Raw genomic sequence first — 27,087 nt, 5'->3', positions numbered from 1 at the left:
ATTTTCAAAATCTTCCTTGAGCTCCTTCATGACCTGTAACCAATTTATATTTTTCTTGGACACTTTTTTTTTTAAAGCAATTGGAGTTGTGACTTGCCCAAGGTTACATGGACAGTTTGTGTGTGTGTGTGTGGGGGGGGGGGGTATTAAGTATCTGAGGCTGAAACTGATCCCAGGTCTTCCCGACTCTGGGGCTGGCGCTCTTACTCACTGTACCACCTAGCCACCCCTCTTGGACACTTTTGATGCAAGAGTTTTGACTTTGTTGTCTTCTTCTGGTTCCAGCTTTTGATGCTTTTTGTTCCCCCCAAAAGATTCTATGTTCTGATTGTGCTTCCTCTGCTTGTTCATCTTGCCAGCCAGTTAACTTTTGAGCTCTTTGTCATGGTAGAATTCTGCTTCTAGAGTGGAGAAAGCTGTTTCCCAAACTGCCAGGATTTTCACAGCTGTGGTCAGAGCTCTGAGGAAGATGCCCTCTCTACAGCCACCACAAGCTCTGACACACTGGCCACACACCCCAGTACCGCCACTTAAGACTGTGATCCACATCCAAGCAGGTCAAAGCAAGAGCCATCACCCTCTTAATGGTTGCTTGGTCCCCCTATGATCTGCAGGCCAGGAGATCCAGAGGCAGCCACAGGGCAGCAGTTGCAGCCCCCACGACTCCACTACCTCTTGCCCTGGGGGGCAGGGGCTATACTAAGCTCTCTCTCACACAGTTCCAACAGAGTCTTCCACTGACCTTTTACTTTTGGCATTTATGTGTTGAGAAATCTGAAAATCACTATAGCTGCTGGTGATTCACTCACCTTAAGTCTGCTCAGGCTGGTCTGGGCCATTGGTCAGGGCCGCCCTGGTTCTGGGCCCACACGGCTCACATGGGCCTGGGCTCAGCTCCCAATTCAGTGTGACAGACCCTTCCTGTCAGCCTGCCAGACTGCATTCAGCAGGAGATTTGTTTCTTTCTGTCACTTTGTGGGTTCTGTAGTTCTAAAATTGACTTAGAGTCATTTTTTAACAGGTATTAGAGGTGGTTGGAGTAGGAGCTCAGACAAGTTCCCGCTTTTACTCTGCCATCTTTTCTCGCCTCCAGTTCTCCCACTTCTGATACTGTATAGGATTTGTCTCCAATTTCTACATAAAGGTAAGACTACCATAAGTGTGTGAATAGCCTTATTGTGTAGGAGAGGTAGAACCCAGGAAATCTACACATCAATAAGAAGACAGAGAGCTCAGTGGACCCTGTCCAAAGGAATCTTTTGTAGTGGACCGCTGCTGACCACCAGTCCTTTTCATGCATGTAATTCAGACTATCATATCCAAGGTATGACCAAGGTTCTCTAGCATCCTTTGCCACTACTCTGCATATACTGACCAATGAATGCCTTAAATTAAGCCTTATGCTTTCTCTTGTGTGAGCAAAATATATCATAACACTGCTGGCCAAGCTGGTTATTTGAGAAACATCTTAGCTGCCAAAGACACATCTTACTCCATACATGTTCATGGCCTCTCAAATATTCTATAAGGAGTCCATGCAATGTGTTGGGGGATTGCTTCTGGATTTCTTTACGCTGTAGGAATACTAATACTGGTTGTATTGGTTCTCCTTTACACTTGTTACAGGCTACCCCATGTCTTTTTCTGGCCTTACATCTCTCTGATGATATCCTTTATACATATCCTGTTGTCCTACATAAATCATTGTGAGTAATATTTTGTTGCCTACTCACACTAATCTTGAACATCTCTCTTGTTCTTTGGTTGACTCGCAACTTTTAATGAGTTAAAATACCACAGTATTCCATGATTTATAGCATATGGTATCATTGGGAAAATATATTTTTGAAAGGGGACTTTTTCCATGGAGAAGTCTGGGGTCATTAAATGAACTATACAATTTTCCAAAAGCAATCTAATTATACTCCTACTCAGGTCTGGCCCATTTCACAGTCCATTAACAATATGCATGTTCAAGATAGACCAATTCTAAAAGTTGTTCACTGAACTGCTTATCACAGTCTCCACAAAAGGCATTCTTTATCTACTTGGTCTTCTTATATAGATCATTAAGCTGAACACTTTGGAGTGCTTATTATGGATTTAACTTAGAAGAATCTTCATGTTCTAGACCCTGATATACTCAAGATGTCATTTGCAAATATGAAACCTTCATCTTCTGTTGGGGATCTTTTTTTTCTCATGTAGAGTCTCAATTGGACATTATCCTTGACAGTAGCAAACAGGTATTGCAATCAGAAATCTCCTTGTTGTATGCTTTGCTCGTGATTAATGATATCAAGAGGGTTGCCAGAATTCCCTCTATTGTTGTACTTTTTGAAGTCATTTTGTATGATTTTGACATTTGCATGGGAGACACAACTATTTAGAGGAGAACCTTTAGGGCACTGTTTTGCTCTACCAAATCAAATGCTTTCTTATAGTTAATAAACAATTAACAATGTAGGAAGTTGGATCTTCCCTCTTTCATTTGTGTGACTGTGGAGATGTAGATTGTCATGGAAGATCACTTGTGAGAAGCTTGTGTATTCCTTTCTTAGATTTTCATCTAGGATATTTTAGATGCACATGTAGATTATTTACCTATAGTAGAACACTGGCAACTGTAATATTATGAGTACAAATGTGATGACTGCAACATTAATAATGAGAAAAAGTTTATAGAGCATTTTCAATTTCCATCCTTTTTATGTTTTTCCTCCAGTTTGATTCTGAAATACTCCCAAGATGATATGACTGAGGTGGGTCTCCAGGCAGATTTTCATTATTTCTATTGTTCCAGTCCTCTAGTTCTTAACTGTTTTATGAGGTAATACAATGGTGTCACATCCTGCCTTCATTTAAAATAGGTAAATTCAGCTATAGACATTGGGAGGGAGGGAGGGGAGAGAGCTGGGGGGATAGCTGAGAGGAAAGGAGAGGAAAGGGAAGAGAAGTAGAAAGGAAGAAAAGAGAGAGAGGGAATAACAATTTAAAACAGTATGGGTGACTTTGTCCACCATTCTGAAAGAGTATGCCCTGGAATGAGCTTGTGAATCAGCAGTTGTCTCAGAGTTCCTACACATCTCTCCATTGTAAGCATCCTATTATATTGAATGTGACTCTAGAATATCTTCTTCACGATGCCCGCGAAATGTCCTATTCATTCAGCTTATGTTGATGGAGCTAAAAAGAAAAATATCTTTATCTGGCTTTTCTAGAATTCCTGGTCAGCTAGAAGGTCTCTGCTGTGTTTCTACTTGACTTCCTCATAATTTTTCTTTTTGCCTCACAGTGAAGTAGAAATAGACAGTAATATGGTGGTTCAATCACTCTCTAATATAATCACAATTACATGTGATACCCCATCAAATGCATTTCTCCCTAATCAGTTTTCCTGCTAGGTAATCAGTTGTTTGCAATCTGTTATGTAGTCATTTTCATTTCCTGGTAATAGTATTTGGCACTTGCTCTGTCTAGTGCCACCTGCCTCACTTCTTGAAGGAAGAATTCATCATATATAGGCTTCTATATAGGCTACAAGCCAGTACTGGTCTCATTCTTTACTTCTCAATCCTGCTTGTCAACATATTTTGGGTTCGCTGTCTAATTCCCACTGAGGGCCACCAGTATTAAAGCATAAGCTGATTTCATTTAAAAGAGTTTATCAGGTTATTTACAGAATTCCTCAACCTCTTCATCTTCAGTAATTACAATTAGTTTCACTGTGGTCTTTTTTTTAAAATGCTTATTATAACTGCAGCAATACAACATAACCAAATGTCCTATGAAGTAATGTTACTGTTTCACTTTGGATACGTGATAAAAGCAACTCTACTAACTTTTTTTTTAAAAAAGGCCAAAGTTACTAATGTTGCCAGAGAGCACAAAGGTACCTTGGATATTAAAAAAAAAAAGTGTGGTTGCTTTTTTTCTGGTGTTTTGTTTTTGTTTTCTTTAAAAAAAAAACAGTATAATTATGCATACACTTAAGCAGCCTGTCTAATCTAAGGGATCAGGAGGGGAGAGGATAAAAAGAAAAGGAAAGGGAAAGACCAGGAAGGAGAAGTAACAAGGAGGGAAGAAATAAGCTCTGACACTGAGTGCCCTTCCGAAGTGGGGAGCAGCAGGTAGGTATTGCTGCTAATGCAGAAGGCTTAGCACTGGATTTGCCAGGCTCACCAACATGTTGCTTTCCCATTGCCTCCTGAGTCAGGTCACAGGTGATATTTAATGAGCAACCCGGAAAGTTCCTGAGTGAGCTGGTGACTTCGATAGAGTTGTCATAAACAGACATCTTGACTTTTCAAAGGAAAAACAATGTGTCTACCAATGGCGTCGGTGTGATTTTGGAAGACCAAGATGGTGGGAGATCACTTCCCTAGAACACTTCAGCACTTACACAGGCGCCATTGCTGGAAGTGGAACTCAGGCAACTTCTGGAGTTCTCAAAACTTGCTATAAGTGAACTGCTGGGTGGGATTACTACCACGTTGTTTGTTCTTGCTTCTTACCAGACAACAGGCTGTTGCAGATGATCCCATATAATCTAGGCTGGGGGAAGAGGTCATGAACAGAGCCCATTTGTACAGAGTTCAGAGAAGGATACTCTATGGCAACAAAAAATGAATAATTTTTCCACTAACTATTTGCACCTCCAAGGAGAGCTTGTGAATTGTTCTTTTGAGATGAAACATACGTTTTTCTTCTGGTTTCATTTATAATTGGAGTGTCATGATTTATATGATTCAATTCATCTAGTAATATGATTAGTCCCTGGTTTAATGGATTAGAATCTCACACAAGAAAGGCAGGTGTTAACCAATAGTTAAAATGTGCTCATAGTCTAAAGAATGTGTGATCTTAGCATGCTCTATTCTCTTCTCTGCCATTCTTCCAAGGTCAAGGAAAAGTGGAAAAAAATCCATTGCAAAGTTGGGAGTAGAATATATCTCAAACTGTTCATTTCTCCTGAGACTAAGACCTATGTTTCCAACCTACTTAGGGTGGAGTGGGGATGGAAGGATATTTTATCCCAGAGGCAACAGGGAACCAAAGGAATTTTACTGAGTAGAGGATCAACATGACTAGAACTGAGCCAAAGTAAAATTACTTGGCAGCTATGTTGATTGAGGAGTAGAGGAGACAGAAAACAATAAGCCCAAACTGAGCAAGCAAGAGGTGACAAGAACATGAATGAAGAGGTCAATTGTGTAAGAGAAGATAAGGGTTCTAATTCATCACCCTTGTTCCATTTTAAGATGGAAAAGTTCCATGAAGAATTACTATATTCTTTGAGACCTGTAGAACGTTACAGCTGAAAGGTGACCTTAAAGATCATCTTGTTCAACCTCACATTTTACAGATAAACTGAAGTCCAAGTATAAAATGGAGTTGCCCACTCTACATATGCACTTTAAAACTCCAAAAGTGAAAACAAATTATTATTCAAATAGTCAAGTCATCAGACCATAGATTTAGAATCAGAAGGGACCTTAAAGGCAATCAAGTTGAATTCCCTTGTTATAGATGATAAAACTGAATAAGAGAGAAATTATTTATACAAGGTCACAAAGAAGTAAATGGCACCAGCCACAGAAGATAGGAATTTACACGATCTAAAGCTAGAAACACTAGATCCTAAAAAACTAAAGGAATGTGAAACATAGTGGTTTTAAATTGCTTAAAGTAAAATGAATCTCACATTAATGACATGAATATTAGTCCTCTTTGCTATGACTTGACTTTTCAACCAAGAGTTAGTTTTTTTTTTTTTTGAAAAGCATGTTTTGTTTAAGGATACAAACTACTAAAAGAAAACAATGCAATTTAAATGCAAAGAATGAATTACTTGACTTTTCACCTTTTCCTTCAGAAAAATTTGAAATGATATATAAAAGACTATTTGGAATTCTGTGTATTTGTTTTTAAGTTTTAATGACTTTAAACCTGTGATAAAATTACCGATTTCACTGTTTGTCCTAAGTTTTGCTCTTATACTATATACAAATTATACCATTTCTTTATCTGGTAGATTACTTGGTATATGATGATTTCAAATTCAATCTATCATAGCTCTACATGATTTGTAGCATTGTATCATTTTTACACTTTTTAAATGAATTACATCTATTAGTTTTGACTCAAGTGTCACAGTGGCTTGAAAACTCTCTACTTTGTTGGTTTCTCTTTTAAATGTAGGAACATGTAAATTATTTACATCAGAAGCAACACAGTAATGTTTTTTAGCAGCAAGGAAAATGACAACAAAGTTTGACAGTGTGAAAAAGCAAAATTAAAATCTTTCAAGCGAAAATGGTAAGATAGTTTCAAGTCATAAAAATAAGCCATCACAGAGTATTTAAAATGGTTGTTTCATGTTTGTCATTAAGGGAGAAAGTTTAATTAACTAAGTTAATTCATTATAGCTTGTTGAGTAAAATATCAACACCAAAATTTAACCTTTTTAAGAAGTCTAGGAATGTATAGCATATCATCAAAGTGTCTTACCAAACTTTAATTATTGGTTTTTTATTCTATTTTGTGCTTTATTATTTCAAAGTCAAAGTTTTCCTTTTAAAAATAAAAAAGAGCAATTGGGGATTTTCTTAAAATAATTTGGAAGGAAAATAATAATTTGCCCCTTAAAAAACTCATAGACTGCCATGACTCATTTTCTAGTTCTATAAACAATTTCCATGATAACATTTATATCTTTATATTTCCTTCATAATTAAATCAACAGCTAGAGATGACTTAGTATTAAATTCAACATCCTATTACAACAATAAGTAGAGGATTGTTGCATCCTCTTTAAACTTTACAAAAGCCATTAAAAAAGAAACTAACAAGGAAAATGGAAATATTTTGGCTAGATCAGTTACATTTAAATGCAATCCTAAGAAGCAGATGAATAATTATGAAGCCTCTATAGCTGCAATTAAAAGAGTTCCTGAAAAAAAAAATAGCTAAAGAAGTAGCTAGGTGGCCCACCCAGTGCATAGAGTACTAGACTTGTGGAAGATGTGAGTTCATATTCTGCCTCAGACATTCAACTACTTGTGTAATCCTGAGCAAGTCTTTTAAACTCTCTCAATCTCAGCTTCCTTGTCCATTAAATGATGATAAAAATAGCAGAGACTTTATAGGGTTGTGCAGATCAAATGAGATAATATATGCATACTGTTTTGCAAACCTTCAAGTGCTACAGAAATGCTAGGCATTATTATTTATTCTCACTGATTTTTTGTGACTCATAAAGCATCAATAAGCAGAAAGGAACAAAATAAGACCTAGAAAAAGCAGTTGAAAACAGAACATTCATAACTGTTATTTAAGTGAAAACAGAAAGCTTAAATTTATGTTTAAAAATCATTGCCTGAGTTTCCTCTATTTACAAAACTAGCATCCCTATTACCCCTATTAGTGACAGGGGTTAATAGTACAATTTACATCACTGTTCAATTGTAGGCCCTAATAGTTTAACCTTAGATAAATAACTTTACATCTGAAAACTCAGGCTACTAGAACTCCACTAGTGTAACTAAATCAGAATTCAATCTAGAATCATTGTCAAAATTTGCAGCTGTTTGTCAGGACATAAAGCACCAATACCACAGTCTACAATGTGAATACTTTGTCTTAATTTAACTTCAGTAATTCCAAAATCTGCAATTTAAAAAATCATTTATGTATTTTCAATTGCGTACCTTGTCAATCATTTTCCGAGCTTCTACTTCTTCATTGTTGGGATTTTCCAGTTCAATGGTGTAGGTGCCCTTGTCACTTTGGTCATCATCATTGTCCTTTTCAGAAGCAGCAGAAACAGGCTGAATTTTTAACTTTTTATCCATCTCTTGACTTGGTCTATGCCCAAGACTGCCCGAACTTCTTAACAATGCCGTTTGTAGGAAGGGTAATGACACTGATGGCTCTTCCGATTTCTGTTTTAATAGTTTCCCATGTGGAACACCATGCCCTGCTCTGTGGCGCACAGAGCTAGTCTGTAAAGAAAAAGAAACTACTTTGGCATCTGCTGATGTAGGTTTTGCTTTCTCAAGTTTTGTATGTGGTGTTGAATAAGGAGTTTCCTGACACAAGGCTCCTGCACTTTGAGTAAAGGAATATGACCGCCTTTTTCTGGGATTGTCTTCATCAAAGAATTCAATCATAAAAGCAGTTTGACTTACAACAACTTGTTCTTGATGTTTTTCTGTAGAGTGGGCCTTCTGATGTAGCTTTTTCTGTTCTGAGTGGTGACGCCTTAAATGTTCCTCAAGAACTGCTCGCTTGCTACAATGCCTGTGTGCTCCAGCATTTTCTGAATCGCTCTGAGTGCCATCATCATGCTTATTTCCTATTGACACAAAAAAACCTATCATGATGCTGAGAAAGTAACAAAAAACAAAACACAGGTACACAACACAAAAAATACATAGACATCTTGGGGTTTTTTGCTTTGATTTTATCCAAGGTCTCGATGTTCCCTTAAATAATAGGCTCTGCCTACTTCCTTCAAGCTTATTACTCTAGTTTCTATTAGCCAAACACTAAAGTATTTTATAAATGCATCAGTAATAAGTCAATACAAATTATTTACTTTCACCTAAATTTCAACACTATAAATCATTAATCCTAATTCATTAAAAAACAAATAAAAATAAAAACCCAGTGCCACCTCATCTGTATTATTTTGTATTTATAATTATAGTAAACAAGCACCCCTCTCTGCTTAAATCTTGAGCCTATTTAAACAATTAGAAATTTGATCCTAACAGTCCTAAGGAGAATTGAAAGGAAAGACTGGGTGATCACACAGAAATGATGCCCTGACAAATACCTTATGAGAATAATAGGACTTCAATGTTATTTTTTAAAATCTGATTTAATTTAACTTGCTAAAGCTAAAGTTAATCATTATAATTTTACTGTAACCTTATTGCATGTCTACTAAACAACAAACATGGAAAACGTATGGTATTGTCTAGAGTCATAGTATGTCAAAGTACTTTCTCCTAAGAAAAGGAAGCTTAAAAATAAAGAGGGGCAGCTAGGTGCCTCAGTGAGTAAATCACCGGCCCAGAGTCAGGAGGAACTGAGTTCAGATCCGGCCTCAGACACTTAACACAAAAAAACTAGCTGCGTAACCTTGGGCAAGTTCCTTAACCCCAATTGCCCTCCAAAAAGGCAAAGAAAAGAAAAGGAAGGAAAGAAGGAAGGAAGAAAGGAAGGAAGGAAGGAAGGAAATAAGGAAGGAAGGAAGGAAGGAAGGAAGGAAGGAAGGAAGGAAGGAAGGAAGGAAGGAAGGAAGGGAGGGAGGGAGGGAGGGAGGAAGGAAGGAAGGAAAAGAAACAAAGAAACAAACAAAGGAAAGGAAGCTAAATGACAGAGTAGAGTGCTAGATTTGGAATCTGGAAGACTTGAATTCAAATCCTCTCTCAGATATTAGTTACATGACATTCAACAAATCACAACTTCTTGACCTCAGTTTCCTCACCCATAAAATGAATAATAATTAGCAACTACTTTACAGGTTTGTTATTAAAGATCAAATGATAATATAAGTAATGTGATCTGAAAACATAATACTATAAACATGCTAGCTATTACTATTATCAGCATTATTATTATTTGCCTTTCCAAACTATAGCAAGTAATAATGATAAACTACAAAATGAAAAGGCAGCAATTCCATTAAATGTATTTAAAAGTTTATTTGCAGTGGTGAACTGAAGCCAGCTTCTATCAGCTCCAAAGAACCAGATTTCAATGTGAATATTTACACTTTGGCAATCAGCATAAATCAAGGCTTGAGTTATTGTTTGGTTGATTGTCTAGACTTAAGAAAGTGATGGAAAAAAATGTTGCTAATGAAGATTAAACTTAAAAGTATATTGTGCATACATTCCCTCCCCCCCACCCCTGCCCCAGAGAATCAGTTGTTAAACATTTACCAACACGCTCCTGGTTACTTTTTTCCTTCCAGAAAGTTTGGAAACTAATTTGTAGAATACTCCACAACAAATTTTAATTCACAGAATAAAAGTAATCTTGGGTTACATTAAGAGAAATATACTGTGCAAGGTTAAGGTATATCAACCATAGTGAAACTACACCCAAAAAGTTCAAATTTTGGACACCACATTTTTAAGGAAAGTCATAGTAAGTCAACAGGCATTTATTTAGTTCTTACTACGTGCCAGAAACTGTGTAACTGCTCAGGATAAAAAGAGAGGAAAAATACTTCAAGGAGTTCATATTCTATTGTTGTATAAAAGTTACATACAATGTAAGTGAGGAGTAACCTCAAAGTAAAGGCACTAGTGGGAACATGGGGATATAGAGGAGACTGGGGAAGACTGATTAAAACCTCTTATGTATTAGGGCGGATTTAAAGTGAGACTTGAAGCCAGGGAAATTAAGAGGTAGGGGGAGAAAGGATATTTGAGAAATGAAGAACAGAGTAGGAAGAGGTAGTACATATGAAGAAATATAAGAAAGCCGGTATCACTGAATACTAAAGTTTGTGGAAGAGAAAAAAAAAGAGGAAGATAACTGGAAAAGTAGAGAGAGTTTTAAATGAAGAGCTTTAAAAGCCAAAAATAAGATTTCCTGTTTGACCTTGGAGGTTAGAGGGAGACAAAAGAGTTTACTAAGTAGGAGAAGGCACAGTGAGGTCTGCACTTTAGGAAGAACACTTTGGAAATAAAGTCAAAGGCATCAGAGTGGTTAATTAGGATGAAGGTGAAAAGAGGCTATTAAGTTTGACAATTAAGAGATCACTGGTAAATTTGGAGAGCAATTACAGGTGAATGACAAGGTTGGATGCCCAAACAAAGAGAGTGGGGGCACTGATTATAGACAGCTTGCTCAAGGAGTTTAGCCAAAAAGGGATATGAAGTGTAGAATGAAATGTAATGGTGATGGTCTGATCATGTAAAAATTTTTTTTATGGTTGGTGGAGGTCACAGTATTAGAGTAGCAAGAGCATGTTTATAAACATAGATAAGCTAGAGAGCATACAGTCAGGTAACTAGGATGGTGAAAGCTCTCTAGATCATAAAATATGAGAACTAAAGGAATTTGGGGGGGGAGGGAATGACATAGAGAAGAGTCAAGAAAAGAATATGATCTCACAATCCCTTGACATAATTTCCCCTTCTCTTTCCCTTTACTCCAGTCTCTGATAAAGCATCTTTTACTCTGTTCAAGGCTAATCCCTTGTCTGATCCCATCCCCTTCCTTCTATTCTGGCAGATACAGAGGTGGGGAACTTGAGGCCTCAAGGCCACATGTGGCCTTCTAGGTCCTTGGGTGTGGCCTTGACCGAGTCCAAGTTTTACAGGACAAATGCTTTTATTAAAGGGATTTGTTCTGTGAAGTTTGGATTCAGTATTGAGGATCTAGAGGGCTATATGAGGCCTTAAGGCCATAGGTTCCCCACCCCTGGATAGGGATTTGTTGCCTTCAATTTTTCCTCAGCTAAACTCCTAGAAAAGACTATACATACTTGTTACCTTCACATCCCATCTTCTCACTCATTTTTCAGCCCTTGGCAATTATGATGTGTGACTCAACTGGAACTGATGTCTCAAAAGTAACCAATGATTTCTTAACTGACAAATCTAATGGCCTTTCCTCATCTTCCTTGTCCTCTCTACAACAGTAGGCAATGGTTACTTATCCTACCCCTGTGGATGGTCTCTATTTTCATGTGCTTGTCCTTAGTCTTCTTTGCCAAAACATCATTCATACCAAGCACTCTAATTGTGGGTGTATTCCAAGGCCCTTTTCTAGTCCCTCTTCTCCCTACACAATCTCTTAGAGATTTCATTAGCTCCCGAGAGTTTAATAATCCTCTTTATGCTGATATCTCTCAGATCTAAATATCCAATCTCAGTCTCTCTCCTGAGCTTAAGTCCCACATCAATAAATCAATGTCCAAAACTGAATTATCTTTCCCTCTAAATCATCCCTTCTACCAAACTTCTTTCTTTCTGCTGAAAGCACTACCATCTTTCTAGTCAACCAAGTTTATAACTTTGGCATCATTTTGATTCTAATTCCCTTTCATTCATGAATCATAGCTAATTAGTTGACAAATCTTGGCACCAGCACATTTCTCATGTCTATCACCTATCCCTCCCCACCCAGCAGCAATGCTTTATTTCAGGTCCTTATGATCTCTTGCCTGGACCACTGCCATGCCCCACTCAGATCTAACTATATAATGGCTCCCTATTTCATCTAGGATCTTTTGCTTTGCATTAAGAACTCTTTACAACCTAACCCCAAACACCCTTTATATCATTATTGCATGATATTGCTTTTAATGAACATTATAGTCTAGCCAAACAATCTTTTTACCATTCTTCAAAAATGACACTTCATCTCCCATCTATGTGCTTTTGCAGTAATGGTCTCCAATGCCTGGAATGCACTCCCTCCTCACCTCTACATCTTAGGATTCTTGGTTTTCTTTAATGCTTGATTCAAACAATGCCTTCTGTAGAAAGCCTGTACTGATCTCTCCAACTGCTGGTTCTTTTCCTTAAAAAATTATTGTTGTTCAGTTGTTTCAGTTGTGTTGCAATCTTCATGACCCTATTTGGGGTTTTCTTGGCAAAGATAATGGAGTGGTTTGCCATTTCCTTCTCCAGTTCATTTTACAGTTGAGGAAACTAAGGCAAACAGGATTCAGTGACTTGCCCAGGGTCACATAGCTACTAACTGTCTGAGGCCAGATTTGAACTCAGGAAGATGAGTCTTCCTGACTCCAGGCCCAGCACTATCCACTGAGCCACCTAGCTGTCCATCTTTAAAAATTATTGCATATCAATTTTCAACATAGCTTGTTTTTCTATATACATTCATATATGCAAACATACATTTTGTCTTCCTTGGCTACACTGTAAGCTCATTTGTATACTGAGTGCCTGGCACATTAGATATATACTTTGCTTTCTATTTTTTTGATGACAGCCTTTATGGGCTCTTATGTTGAAGAAAGACTAGGCTGGGCCTCACACAGGAGTACTAGAAGTAATGGTTATAAATTAAAAGGAGTCAAAGTTAGGCTTGATGTAAAGAAAAACTTCCTAGTAGTTAGAGATATTCAAAATTAGAATTTGAGAGTCAGTGGATTTCTTCTCAGTGAAATTCTTCAAGCAAGGACTGGTTGACCACTTAGTTATATTGCACTGGGGATTTTTTGTGCAGCTATGAACTGAAGTAGAAAGTTTCTCAAGTTCCTTTCAACTCTGAGATCCTGTGAGTTTATGAAATATGTCTTAACTGGTTTTCACACTCATTTACATTCTTATTTTCTCATATAAAGAGAAATCACGAATAATATTTATATGTATACTACATGATAATTCTGAATGAGTTGATTTTTCAACTGAAAATTATAAAAATAGGATTGAGAGTTAAATATAATACTGCCATCAATTAACATTTACTGATTCCATTTTTCAAATATCTAAGCATGTCCCTGATTTTTTTTAACTTTTTGTAAGTTTTCACTAATTTTTCAACTCTTTATGCTGTTATCATAGAAATATCATTTTTGGTAGAAGGTCTAATTTCCTAGAAGGAAGGAGATTATGAACTATGTTCCTTTAATATATAAACATGTATCTGAGGACCCTATGGGTACATGGCACTGTAATAGGAAAAATCAATTCAAGCATCTGTTTCTGTCCACTTTGTAGTGTTATCAGAATATATTTTCTTTTTTGGAACATCAAGTAGCTATTTCTAACAGCAGTCTAAAATATCATGGTTAATAATAGTCACATAAACTACCTCATTCTTCTCTACTCTGTTACTGATCTGATGTGAAACTATGCATGTTATTCAACCTTTCATTGATTCAGCATGATCATAAGCTAAATCTGAATTACATGCCAAAAAGAATAAAGAAATAATCTAATCTAATACTACCTTGCTTAAGTGTGAAATTATAGTGAAGCTAAAAGATATTCTGGATATATGTAGAACTTTGCAGCAAATCAAAGCTTAAATCAGGGGTGGGGAATCTGCATCTACACGCCACATGTGGCCCTCTAAAACCTCAAGTGTGACCCTTTGACTGAGTCCAAGTTTTACAGAACAAATCTTTCTATTAAGGATATTTGTTCCATGAAGTTTGGAGTCAGTCAAAAAGCCACACTCAAGGGCCTAGAAGGCAGCAGATTCCCCACCCCTGGAGATGGCCTCTTCTGGTGAAGATTGTGAATCTAGTCCATAGTTTCCAGAAATGAACTTGTTGCCCAAATACCTTAGTATTACAAACACCTTAGGCAACTGGTTGACTAATTTAGGTATAATACAATATATTTTAATGATGAAAACCTCAGGAGCAAATCTGGAAGGCCCACAGAGAACGGAGTTCTCTGTAGAGGACTGGATTTTAAGGATTCAGCATCAGAATTCCTCAGAGCTCTGAAAAACTGGCTACAGACAACACTTAGTAGATATGAAAGGAGGAGAAAGAGATGGTACATAGGAGAAGTAAAACAACTCAGGAAAAGAAAGGTTAAAGAAATGAAGAGGAATAACAATTAGAAATCATAGGTGGGGAGGCAAAGAAAATCAATGGCAGCAGAGTGAAAGAGGTAAATAATGATTTATAAAAGTGTTTCTGATGTCTCCTAAAGTACCTATCCCAAAGGAGAGATAATGACTAAGACTCACACTATGAAACAAATATAAAAATCTTCAATATAGTGATTATTCAAAAAAGTAACATGGAACCAAAGCTCTGTCCCAGATCCTCTTCTCACTCTATACTCCTTTCTCTTGATATCTCATCAGTTTCCAAATACATAATTATCATTTGTATACAGATGACACCCAGATCTATAAACCCCAACTCAGGCTCTTCTACCGACTACCTACTGGACGCTTCAAACTTGATGTTCCAGGGTAGCTCAAACCTAATAGGTCCAAAAAAAACCCAAACCCAAACTCACACCCAAGTATCTTTATCTTTCCTCCTAAATCCTCTTCTATACCAAATTTTCCTTTTTCTGTTGAATGCTCCACCACTCTTCTAGTCACCAAGTTCCTAACTCAGGAGCCTCAGTGGCTGTCTTGTGCAACCTCTTACTTTTACAATCGAAGAAAATGAGGCCCTGGGAGGGAGGGGGCAGGTAACTGACTTGTCCAAGGTCACAAAGGGAAAAAGTTTCAGAGGTAGGTTTTTAATCCAGGTTCTGTGATTTCAGAGCCAATGTTCTTTCTGCTATACAACAAGGTCTCTCAAAACCAAGGTCCCACTGATATAAACTCTGAATTCAAAGTTCAGAGTATCAAGCATCATAGCTAGAATTCTAACCAAGTATCACCCCACTCAATAAGTTCTAGTAAGAGTCCCTACTGTCTCTAGGATAAAATAGAATTACCTCTGTTTAAATTTTAAAACCCTTTGTACCCTGCCCCCTCCTGATCTTTCTAGCCTCCTTATTCATCATTCACGTTCTGCCCACTAACTGGCCTCCTCTCTTAGTTCCCCTTCCATTACACTCCATCATCTCCAGGCCTCTGCTCAAGCTTTCCTCAGGGGAAAGCCCTAGATATCATGGGATCCCTAAATTCCTTCAAGACTCAGCTCAGGCACTACCTTATGCATGAAAGCTCTTCTGAGCCCCTCAATCGCTCATGTCTTCCCTTCCCTGACTACTTTCTATGTAGTATGTATATACTTATAAATTGTCTTTCTTGATACAATGTTAACTCCTTTTGGGGAGAGTTTGTTTCATTTTTTGTCTCTGTATCCCCAGCATGTAGCACAGAGCCTGGCTTGTGGTAGGCACTTAATAAATGTTTATTAATTAAAGGAAAAGAACGAAAACTCTAGAATGGAAAACAGAAATCAAACAAGACCTACCAGCACAACCATACAATTAAGGAAGAACATGAAACTTTATAACTGATATCACTGCTTGTATTTGGTTATGCTTGAAAAGTGTGTCTCCATTACAAGAAGTGAAAATAATTTTCAAATCTCAGCTCTACCAGTGACTATGGTCAGGTCACTGAATCTCTTCTGAATTTCAATTTCATTTATATATTATATATTATTATATATATATTATATATTATATTCAAATATAAATTTCATTTATAACCAATAAGGTAATATTTAAAATATGAGCTACTATCTAATTATAAGGAAACTGATGGGTTATAGAGCTCTTTAGCTGCATCGTAACTTAAAATTTAGGCCTCCTTCCCCCAGTCTAGTGCTCTCTTCACATCTTACTATTTCCTCTAATAATTAAGTTTGTCAGGTTTATAGCAACAACAACTACATTTATATATTTTTTAAATATAAGATACCATGCTATATTTATATTTTTTAGAATACAAGATACTATATTAAAAATATTAAAAAGTGTTTTATCTCAATACCAATGATTAGAAATACTTTACAAAATGAAGGTTTATTTTGGAACCTAAAAAACTTATCTGTTCAGGTAACTCAGTAACTCAGTGGTTTCCTGATCATCAAAATGTTACTAAAACACAAATTCAATGTGTCCTATAAAATATTCCTTTATAAGTTAAAAAAAAAACCTTATCAATAGTACTTCCCTTCATTATGCTCTATGACACGTACCTGTTCAGATGTCTGACTTTTTGTCTTTATTCAACTCAGTATGTGCTAAGAATCACCTCTAACAAAATTTCCCAAAGGTAAATTATCTATTTCTTTTTAATGGAAAATTAATTTTAATTATTGATCTTTTACCTCAGAATATTTTTAAATGAGTTTTGTTATATATCGATTAATACCCACCCCCCCAAAAAAGCTCATTACTAAGCACTTACATGAGCATGATAAGATTAATAAGAACTATCATTGCTTTGTGTCATCATTGGGGGGAGGGTTGCAGGGGGAGAAATCAACATAAGCTTTGCAAGGTATGTATTCCTAAGTCAGATGGCGATTCCTTTCACTGAAGGCCTCCTCATAAACTGTTAGCAACAAAGTAATAAAAGTGATATTTGAAATGACATACTATTTGAAGCTATACTTTAAAAATATACTTTGATTAAAAATCTCAAATAAATCGATACTATGATGCCATAGTAAAAACTAGATGCTAAACATAATTAGCTTTTTATTGATGGATCAAAATCATGATTATGAACTTTATTTCAGTATTTCTATTTTATTTATGCCTCAAAAATACAAATGTCATGCCAATGGTCATGTTACTGAAGACTTAGCAAGATAATTTAAAAGGGAACCAAAGTATAATAATACACAGTTCTGAATGACCAAGTCATGAAACATTTCATATATTTATGATCTTTCGCCTACTCTGACCTCATATAACATTTTCTTTGATCTTCTTTTATGCACTTATCAAGTACTGAATTAGTTATTTTTATATATCATGTCTTCATTACTAGATGAGGTCAGTGACTAATTCTTCTCTAAATGTTGTATCCCTTCTAGTACCTAGATGGTGCTCTGCACTTAAGTAGGTACTTGATAAATATCTGAAATCAATTTTGTCTTTCTTTGTATACTCAGTGCTGAGCACAGTGCCTTGCAAATAAAGATGCTTAATAAATGTTTGCAGACTTGGAAGGGAGAAAGTCTTATGTAAAAAAAAAAGTGACATGACAGGTTCCTATTCTTTCATCAAATTGGCAGAATTCCAACTGACAACATTTAGAGTCCTGGTTAATCTTACCTGACAGTGAAAGTAAAATTATAGTTCATTATGAACACTGAAATATAGGATAAATATAATGTATTATAAAACGAATATATTATTTTCCAATAATATTCAAGACACTTAAAGATGACTTTAGAAATAAAAATTGTAGTAGTGAAAATCTTTAGTTAATCGTAAATAGTTTTTACTTTGTAAGAGTTTAAGTAGCAAAGCCAGAAATAATTAATTGGATAACTTGGTTGATTTATGCCTGTATTTCTCATGTAAAAATATACCCATCTTTGACTAATTATTGTATTTATAAAACATGAGAAGCATCTCACAAACATTCTAACATGCTGCTTTGCTCAAAAGTTTGTTAGACATAGGTAATATGTAGTAATTATATTTCCATATATAATACTGATTTTTAACAATATCCATTTGAAAATAATATTAAATAATACTGGCATTTTTATAAACGTGAAATTCTTCTTCTGTATCAAAATGATTTAAAATCTCATCCAAAGTCTAGACAGGCATTTCAATAAAAGTACCAAAGTACTATTTAATTCTACTTAAAGCTTTCATTTCCATCATTTCAACTGAATATTATGTCTAATTTGGTTTCTGCAATATGTACTATAAAATATTTTGCTTCTGCTGGAAAATAAAGAAGTATATTTAATGACATAAAAGTCAACTAACACCAAAAATTTGGCTTTCACGAGAAAATGGGCAGCATGGAATAGTGGAGAGAGTGTTGGTCTCAGAGTCTTGAGACCTGGGTTGAAGTTCCACTTCTGACTCTTAATGATGTTTAACTTCTCATTTCCCTCCAGCACCTCCCTAACATTTTAAGTTGTAGAAGAGTCACTGATCTGACTTAGTGAAAGGAGCTTCCTTCCCAGATATACCAATGAAGTCATAGGACCAGACCTACCCAACCTTTCTGCACCTCCACCCTTCACCCCCCAAAATAAGGAAAACAGAAAGAAAAGTAAGGAAAAAGTTAATGAAGGTACATCATTAGTAAGAGAATAAAGTTGGATGATGACTATTGCTTGCTTTTTATATGTTAAATAGAATTGAACACCTTAATCTACCATATAATAAGCCACACAACAATACACAAGTATGCTTACTGCAAGATCATTTAATTTTCTTTACGACAAAATAAGAACTGAAATGATCGATTAACTTTACCTTTCAACCTTTTCAAGTAAACTGGAACATCACTTTTAATACTTTTGGAGTCCTCCTCTGTTCCTTCCCAAATCATTCGAGGAGGATTGTTCTGTGCCAGCCAGTCAGCAACTTTATTTTCTGGTGCCATCATTCCAGTCTGAATCCCAGGAAGGTCCTGAGCTCCTGAAGGAGAGGACTTCTTTGACTTATGGCGCTGATCAGGAGTAAATTTTGTCACATGGTCTCTAATAGTTACTTTGCCAGGAGCATTATCATCAAATTCAATGGTAAATGAAGCATGCCCTGCACCTGCTGCATGGGAGCTTTGTATGTCTTTTGTTGGAATTTCATGAATAGTGCTCTCTGTTATTTGTGATGGTTGCTGGAATTCTTTTGTAGGGATTTCAAAATAACTTGGTTCCCTACAGAAAGGATAAAGCATTTCTTCATTTCCAGTTGCAGATTGTTCCTCAACTTGCTTGGCATTTATGCTGCACCCTAATGAGAAAAATAAAAGAAAATTCAAAATATTGGGGAATTTCAGGGGAATTTACAGGGAATCCTGGTAAAGACCACTTACCCCTAAAATCAAAAGACAGGGAATCTGAATAGAAGGTCGGAGCATATGAAGTCAGGGGTGTTATTCACACTGGAGAGTGAACAATATTATAGACAGACAAAACTTGTCCATAAGCATGCCAAAGTGGGTAAACGCTTACTTATGGATTTATCAAAGCCTACATTATATCCAGTTTTAGGTAAGAGTATATCCAATTTTAAGTAAGAGGCATAAGATAATAAAGGTAAGAAAAACAGGCAAAGAATGGGCATTTCACTGTTAATCTTATATTGTTTTATTTTTCAACTCTGAACCTGAATTCATTAAAATACAATGGAACGGAATTGGAGTTTTCAATCTAGATGGAGAATATTGCTTAATAACTTCACTTTCGGCATGGTATAAAAAAGTGTGGATTTCATGAGGAGGCTAGGTGGTGCTGTGAATAGAGCACTGACCCTGGAGTCATGAGGACCTGAGTTCAAATCCGACCTCAGGCACTTAACACAAAAACTAGCCTTGTGACCTTGGGCAAGTCACTTAACCCCAAATTGCCCTGCAAAAAAAAAAAAAAAAAAAAGCATGGATTTTATAATAAAGAGTGGAAGAGATCTTTGTGAAATATTTATGTGCACAAGTAAATACAAAGTTCAGTGTAATTTCAAGGGACAAAAGATATATGCATGAGAATTAAAACATGAAGCCAATACAAAAAAGATATTTTAAAAGTAATTAGGCCACTTGCTATTCTTCCTTATCACTAAGGAGGCACTTCTCTGGTAATGATACTTGGCAATTACTGAGGCATGAGTTTAGTATTTTCAACAAGACTGATTTTTAAAAAAATACTTTAAGACACTATAATCAAGTATAACAGAGCAAAATATACATACTCATTTGCCTGTAGCTCAAAAATCAAAGCATTAGTGTGAAAGTATAGTAAAAATAGAAAATTCTACTGCCAACTGATTTCTCCACAAGAAAATTAAGTTATATTTCCATAAAGTAGAATATGTATGCATGGATGTCAACCATTTCAAAGTAAAGTGGCATCATAAAACTTAGCTCTACTAATAGTAACATAAAGAATGAACTTGTGAATACTACTACACTGTTGCTATAGAAACTAAAATGATACAGACTAAGATTTGTAGGCAATATTAAAGAGCATATTTTGTGCTCTAAAATTTAACTAAATTTTAATATATAATTTAAAGGCAAGCATGCAAAATTCAAAACAAAAATTAAGTGCTTCTTTGATTGTAACAAACAAAAAAGTCATGTCCTAAGCAAAATGCTCAGTGGTAAAATAACTTCTTCCCATTTATCTGAAGGAATTTCCAAGTTTTAAGAGATTTATCTGTAAGGATCCTCTTAAGCTCCCCTTCTGCCCCCTCCCCCTTCCCTGGAGGAAGCAGGAGAACTTGGAAAGAAAGGGCAATGAAAATAGACTAAACATTTTTAGTCATTTTACAACAAGGGGAGCTACATGGTATAAGTATAAGTGGAAATGATGCCGGATTTACACTCAGAACATTGGGATGAAATTCTGGCTTGGCCATTTACAACCTCTATGACTTCGAATAAGTTACATAACCTTTCCAGGTTTCCTCATCTTTAAAAAAAAAATGAAAGCATTAGACTGGATGACCTCTCAGGTCACTTCCAGTTCAAAATCTATGATTCAGTTAAATTCTACCATTTAAATACGAAATAAAAAAAAAAAAACTTCTGTCTTCTGAGTTAGCTTTTGAAGTATTCTATTCTTAATGATAACTGCTTGCATTTGTTTCTTCAGAAAAAATATTCAAAAGATGAATATCTTTTGGATATAGGATATAACTTAATCCCAGGTAAATGAATGGGGCAGCAATACAGCAATAACTTAGAGCTTTTGATGTGAACAATTTTAAAGATTAGAGAAGAAATCAAGATTTATTTCTAAGAAAGAGGGACTGCCAGATTAAAAAAAATTTCCAAATGTAAAGTAAAAAAAAAAAGCTAACAGCCATTAATAATAAGTTTATTTAGTTGTTCAAGAAACTGATAATGAAAGAATATTTAAAAGTTCTAAGATAGCAAAAAGCAAATTTACATATTATTGGGAAGAAGATATATAACTAATTTTAAATTGTCTAGTATCCTCAAGGTGAAAAAACTAGTTTTTATAGCTGGGGTATCATATTCTAAGTCAGGGGACATTTGCTAGGTGTGGTGGTTTTTAAACATTAGAATTTTTCAGTAAGAAAATCATTTTGGCATTACCATTTATAGGACCTTTCCAGCTAGAAAGGTCAGGGGAGTAAAACTGAAGGAGGATAGAGATCAGCTCCTTAACAATGCTATTGTCTACCTCACTTAAACAGTAAAAGAATCAATCAATCTCTTCCTTTCCTTGCTACAGAGTCACTCTACTAAGTGACAGGCATCAGCATCAAAGAATTCGTTCTGGTGTGGAAAACCTAGACTCATCAGATTTGAGATACAGGCCAATTTTAAATATTCATGTATTTATTCATTCATTCACTTAGTCACAAACATTTAAGGGTTCCTATTCAATGCAATCACCACTATCATGTGTGCTCCTTGAAGGTAGGGATTATTTTTTGCCTTCTTCATATGCTCAGCACTTAATACAGTGTCTAGCACATAGTAAGTGCTTAATGAATGTTTAGTGACTGACCATGGCCTGTTTCATGAAGTCAAACACTGACTTGTAAAAATCAGGGTACTTCCTTCTCTTCAGGCCTCTTTGTTTCTGAGAGGGATGATTAGAGGATACCAATAAGTCTCTTTGCTCTAGCTCTCTTAAACTTTTCAAAGGTTTTCAAACCTCACACTAATCCCTCTCACTATCACTTTTCTTCAAATGACGCTGAACATCAGCTTAATATAGAATATCATTTACTTAAAAGTCACTTATCTAGAAGTTTCTCAAAACACAGAAAATAGCTACAATAGATGCTACAAAGTTCATACATATGATGCAAAAGCATGGCACTGGGTATTGTCAATTGAAATGATACCTCAGATTCATTTAAACCTGTACTATAGGCAATTCTAAGACTAAAAGTTGCAGAGAAGGTAGTGACCTAAAATGTTAGAGAGAGTTTCCTCATTTGGGAATTCCCAAGAGTAACGAAATAAGTCCAGGCCCTAGCTCTGTACCTATCTATTTATAAACTCTCTATAGTTACAAAATATTTAAAATATGCTCTTTGAGTCTCGAAACAATGTTGTGAACTAGGCAGTACAAAGATTACTACTCTCATTTAGAGAAGTTAAATAAGTCAGCCAAAGTCCTGAAAAATTAAGTGACTGGGCTGGAGTTAAAAACCAGGTATTGTGACTTTCAAATCTAGTCCCTTTGCCATTATGTAAAATGCTTTGCAAACCTCAAACTGCTATATAATTGCAATCATTTGTCGAGAGGCACTGTGAAATGGTAGTTATGGTTCAGAACTTGGAGTCAGGAAGACTGGAATTTGATTCCTGGTTTGAAACTTATTAGCTTATATGACTATAAGAGAGTCACTTAATCTGGGTCTTACTTCCCTCCACTGTTAAACGAATGTTTGAGGGTATATTTGAAGGTCCTTGTATTTTCTGTACCTTTAAGGTCTATCATACAATTGTAAAAATGTGATTCACCATGGAATATTGTTTTCATCTCCTAGCTGCTGTCTTCTGATTCCCTTTGCAAAATTTAAGATACTACATAAATGTCAGTGAATGTAACACATGCAATTTTATTCCAGAAAACCTAAGTCTTGGAAGATAGTGTAGTATAATGAAAAGAGCACTGGACTTAAAAATATGGATCTTTGTTTCAGGAAGCAGCTTAGGACCAAAACAATCTCACAAAAGCATTCCAAACAATTCTTCATTCTGTTGTTCATTTCAGGTCTCAGTTCACTCCGAATTTGCCATTTAACCAAAATAAGAATACCGTTATCTCCGTAGATTTTTCTACTTCACTGTACACCAATCTAGACAACTGACATTTTTATCCACTTTTTCTGGTAGACAGTCCAAAGATTTTGAAGTGATTATGGATCTGAGAAAATTCTGCCATATTCTAGCGATTGATGCAAATAACACAATGTCACCTACAGAAAGGAACATCTAAAGGGCCTCAGCACCAGCATATGGAAATATCTCTTTTAGTCCTTGACTAATCTCCAACATGCTAGCAGTGAATCCCTTTGAGAACACTTATTTCTCTCTCTCTTAAGCCTTGATATTAATAATCAGTGATTACCACAAAGTTATCTCTGTTGTTATATCTCTTAAGGAATATTTTTTATGATTCTGAAATACACATGGGTAACTCCTTATTGGAAAAGGAGTCTTTAAAGTATTGCTTTCATAAGCAAGGCAAAAGCTTTTTTTATAGTTATTGAACAACAAGTGGGTTCTTGTATTTTCTGTACCTTACCGTCTATTGTACAATTGTAAAAATGTGATTCATTGTGCAATAATGTTTTCAACTCTTAGCTGCTACTCCCTTCGGATATGCTCAACAAAGATGTCTTTGATGATTTGGAGATTATTTGCATATTCTTTTTGCACAGATTGAGAAAATGGGCATATAGGCTGATAGTTGCCGATATTCCGTGGGTCCTCCTTTTTTGTAACATGGTCTAAAATGTTTCACTATTCTTCAGGGTTATGTAAGAAAGGTAGTTAGCTAGAGAATTAATGATTGAATGAACTAAAAATTGTGTCACTGTTAGTATGTACCTCTAGTCTTGTTCAGTGGCTTTTCCTACCTTTTTTTCCCCTTAGTCCAATATCTACCTCCTATTCCATGTGGGATAGAATATAAAAATTTGGAGATTCCACTGTCCTCAGTAGTGAAAAGTTTAAAAAAAAACTCTTTAGGTATCTTTCCCATTTTTCATTGTCCTTCCAGTTTCATCATTAAATATCCATATGATGACACTGGTTAGCTTAATTTTTATTAAACTTTCTTTAAAATTGTTTACCTTCAACTGTTTCTCACTATTTTATGAGTCAATACTATTCATAATCTTCTACTCTATTGTACTGTAAAATTTTACAAACAAGTTTATAATCTATAATACTGCGGTCCTTGACTGCTGTCTCTTTGTCTGACAAAAATATCAACTGTTTGTTGACTAGGAATTTTTGTTCTCATTACTGCGTCTGAATGATATTTTGTTAAACTTCTCCAGGAAACAGAATTAATGAACAAAAAAGCATTCACTAATCACTACCATATGACAGGATTTGTGCCTGGTGCTGAGGATACGAACATAAAATTAAGAACTGACATCAAGGATTTTAGTAAGAGGGGAATAACATATACAGGGGTGCAAAGGGAAGGGAGTTTTAAAAGGAAGAGCCAAAAGGCCTGTAAATGGAACCACAGTGTAGTTGACTGTCATACTCTTTCCAGCAGCAAGATTAGTACTGATCTGACTACTGTATTCAGAGTGAGACTGAAAAAAGATGTTGGACCGTATTGAAGGGAGATGTACACACATAATGGCAAAGCAGATAGCAAGATGCCTAAAAGGGCCTAGATCAGGGGTGGGAAACCTGTGGTCGTGAGGTCCCATGTGGCCTTGAGGTTGTCCACTGCAGTCCTAGATTTTCTGGAATGGGAAGCATGGATGGGGACTAGCTAAAAATAATAGGTTAAAAGTAGTTTACACTCAACAATTATCGAAGTTCTTTTGTCCTTCCATTTCTTTTTTTTACATAAATAACTTGTTTATATATAAGGTCAGAGTTATTTTAATTGTATACCATATGTTTTTCTCATTTTTATTTTACAAATTTTGAATTACTTTTGTTCTTTGGTTTAAACTAGTCAGTAGTTTGAATGTAAGGACAGATTATTTAGGAGAGATCCACATTAGTAGAGCTGTTTCAGTCTATTAAGGAATGATAAATCTCTTTTTGTGCATATCCAGTACATGCTGATTCTTTTCTTAAAGAAGGCATTCATGATATATAGATAAGAATTTTAAGTCTATAATTTTAGCACCTTACTCCTGAACCTTATTTTTCAACATATTTTTTGCTGTTCAGTCCCATGTTTACTTTTATATTCAGATGTTGTTGTTGTTGAGTCACTGCAGTCCTGTCTGACTCTCTCTGACCCTATCTGGGGTTTTCTTGGGCAAAGATACTAGAGTAGTTTGCCATTTCCTGCTCCAGTTCATTTTACAGATGAGGAAATGAGGCAAAGAGAGTGACTTTCCCAGGGTCACAAAGCTAGTGTCTTCTGAGGCCATATTTTAACTCAGGTCCTTTTCAGAAAACTCCAGGAAGCGTGCTCCATCCATTGCGCTACCTATCTGCCCTATAGTTAGATGATGAAGTATCAAAATATATGCTGATTTAATTTAGAGAGTTTTACCAAATTCTTTTTAGGATTTCTTAATATCTTTACCTTCTAAAACTGATGTTGGTGCATAAATCATAGTGGCCTTTTTAAGCTTGCTTATCAAGAGCACAGTAGTCTAGCACCACTTAGCACAGTGGGTGACACATAATATTGTTTGTTGACTTGACTTGAGATGATTAATGCCCCCAAGAAATAGTGTTTCTCAATTTCTTTAGAAAGAGGCACAATAAATTCCCCCAGTTCCTTTACTTGCCTAAGGAAAGTCATTTAGCTGCAACTTTCTTTTGTCTTCTGGTTTTATGACTGAATCATCAAGAAAAAAATAAAATTAAATATTTTTCATTTAAGATGGCAAGAAGTATGTAATTCATTTTAGAAATACTTCCATTAAAGTAGTTACAGTAAAATAAATTTTGGCATTATATGGGAAAGAACTTAAGTTATATTGAAAATTACTATTATTAAATACTTCTCAAAGATAGCAGATACATGTGTCACTATAAAGGTTTGAAGACAAAATAATACCAAGTACTTTAAACAAAGAAACATTCCAAGAAAACTGAAGTCTTTTTTTATGTATAACATTTCCATATTAGTCATTTTGTACAAGATTCAAAAGAAAAAAATAGCATGTTTCAGTCTGTATTCAACAATATCAGTTCTTTCTCTGCAGGCAGATAGCACACTTTATCATTAGTCCTTCAAAATTGTCTTGGATCAATGTATTACTGAGAACAGCTAAGTCCTTCACAGTTCTTCATCGAACAATATTGCTGTTACTTGTGTACAATATTCTCCGGGTTCTGTTCATTTCACTATGCATCAGTTCATGTAAGTCTTTCCAGGTTTTCTGAAATTATCTTGCTTGTCATAATACCGCACAATAATATTCCATTACCACCCTATACCACAGCCTGTTTAGCCATCTGCAATTGATGGGCATCCCTGTGATTTCCAATTCTTAACCACCACAACAAGAGCTGCTATATTTTTGTACAAATAGATCCTTTTCCTTTTTTTGGGATGTCTTTGGGATATAGATCTAGACGTGGTATAGCTGGATCAAAGGGTACACAGTTTTACAGCCTTTTGGGCATAGTTCCAAATTGCCTTCCAGAATGGCTAGATCATGAACTAACAATCTTAAGTATAACATGGAGATTAGTAATATTTAAAGGATTAAAATATTACTCAATTACACAATATTATAACTCAGCAAACCTTTTACATGTCTCTAAAATTTTTATTGTTGGATTATAATATACACCCAAATTGCAGATATGCCT

General features: G+C 35.6%; 1 protein-coding gene across 6 annotated transcripts in view; it reads right to left on the bottom strand.

Moving 5' to 3' along the window:
- The window catches only part of CEP170 (centrosomal protein 170), a 153,922-nt gene that overhangs the window by 67,741 nt on the left and 59,094 nt on the right, over nt 1-27,087 (bottom strand). For all 6 annotated transcript variants that reach the window (XM_069064468.1, XM_069064470.1, XM_069064471.1 and 3 more), the window contains exons 8-10: nt 18,882-19,361; nt 8,190-8,356; nt 7,710-8,003 (exon numbers count right to left, since the gene is read on the bottom strand). In XM_069064468.1, coding sequence (XP_068920569.1) covers nt 7,710-8,003; nt 8,190-8,356; nt 18,882-19,361 — 941 coding nt within the window. The remainder of the gene's footprint in view (nt 1-7,709; nt 8,004-8,189; nt 8,357-18,881; nt 19,362-27,087) is intronic.

This window comes from Petaurus breviceps, unplaced genomic scaffold, assembly GCF_028583685.1.
Source record: "Petaurus breviceps papuanus isolate PSGF00001 unplaced genomic scaffold, PetGlider_PUasm1.0 90633, whole genome shotgun sequence".
Lineage (NCBI taxonomy): Eukaryota > Metazoa > Chordata > Mammalia > Diprotodontia > Petauridae > Petaurus > Petaurus breviceps.
This window is presented reverse-complemented; position numbering and strand designations above follow the sequence as displayed.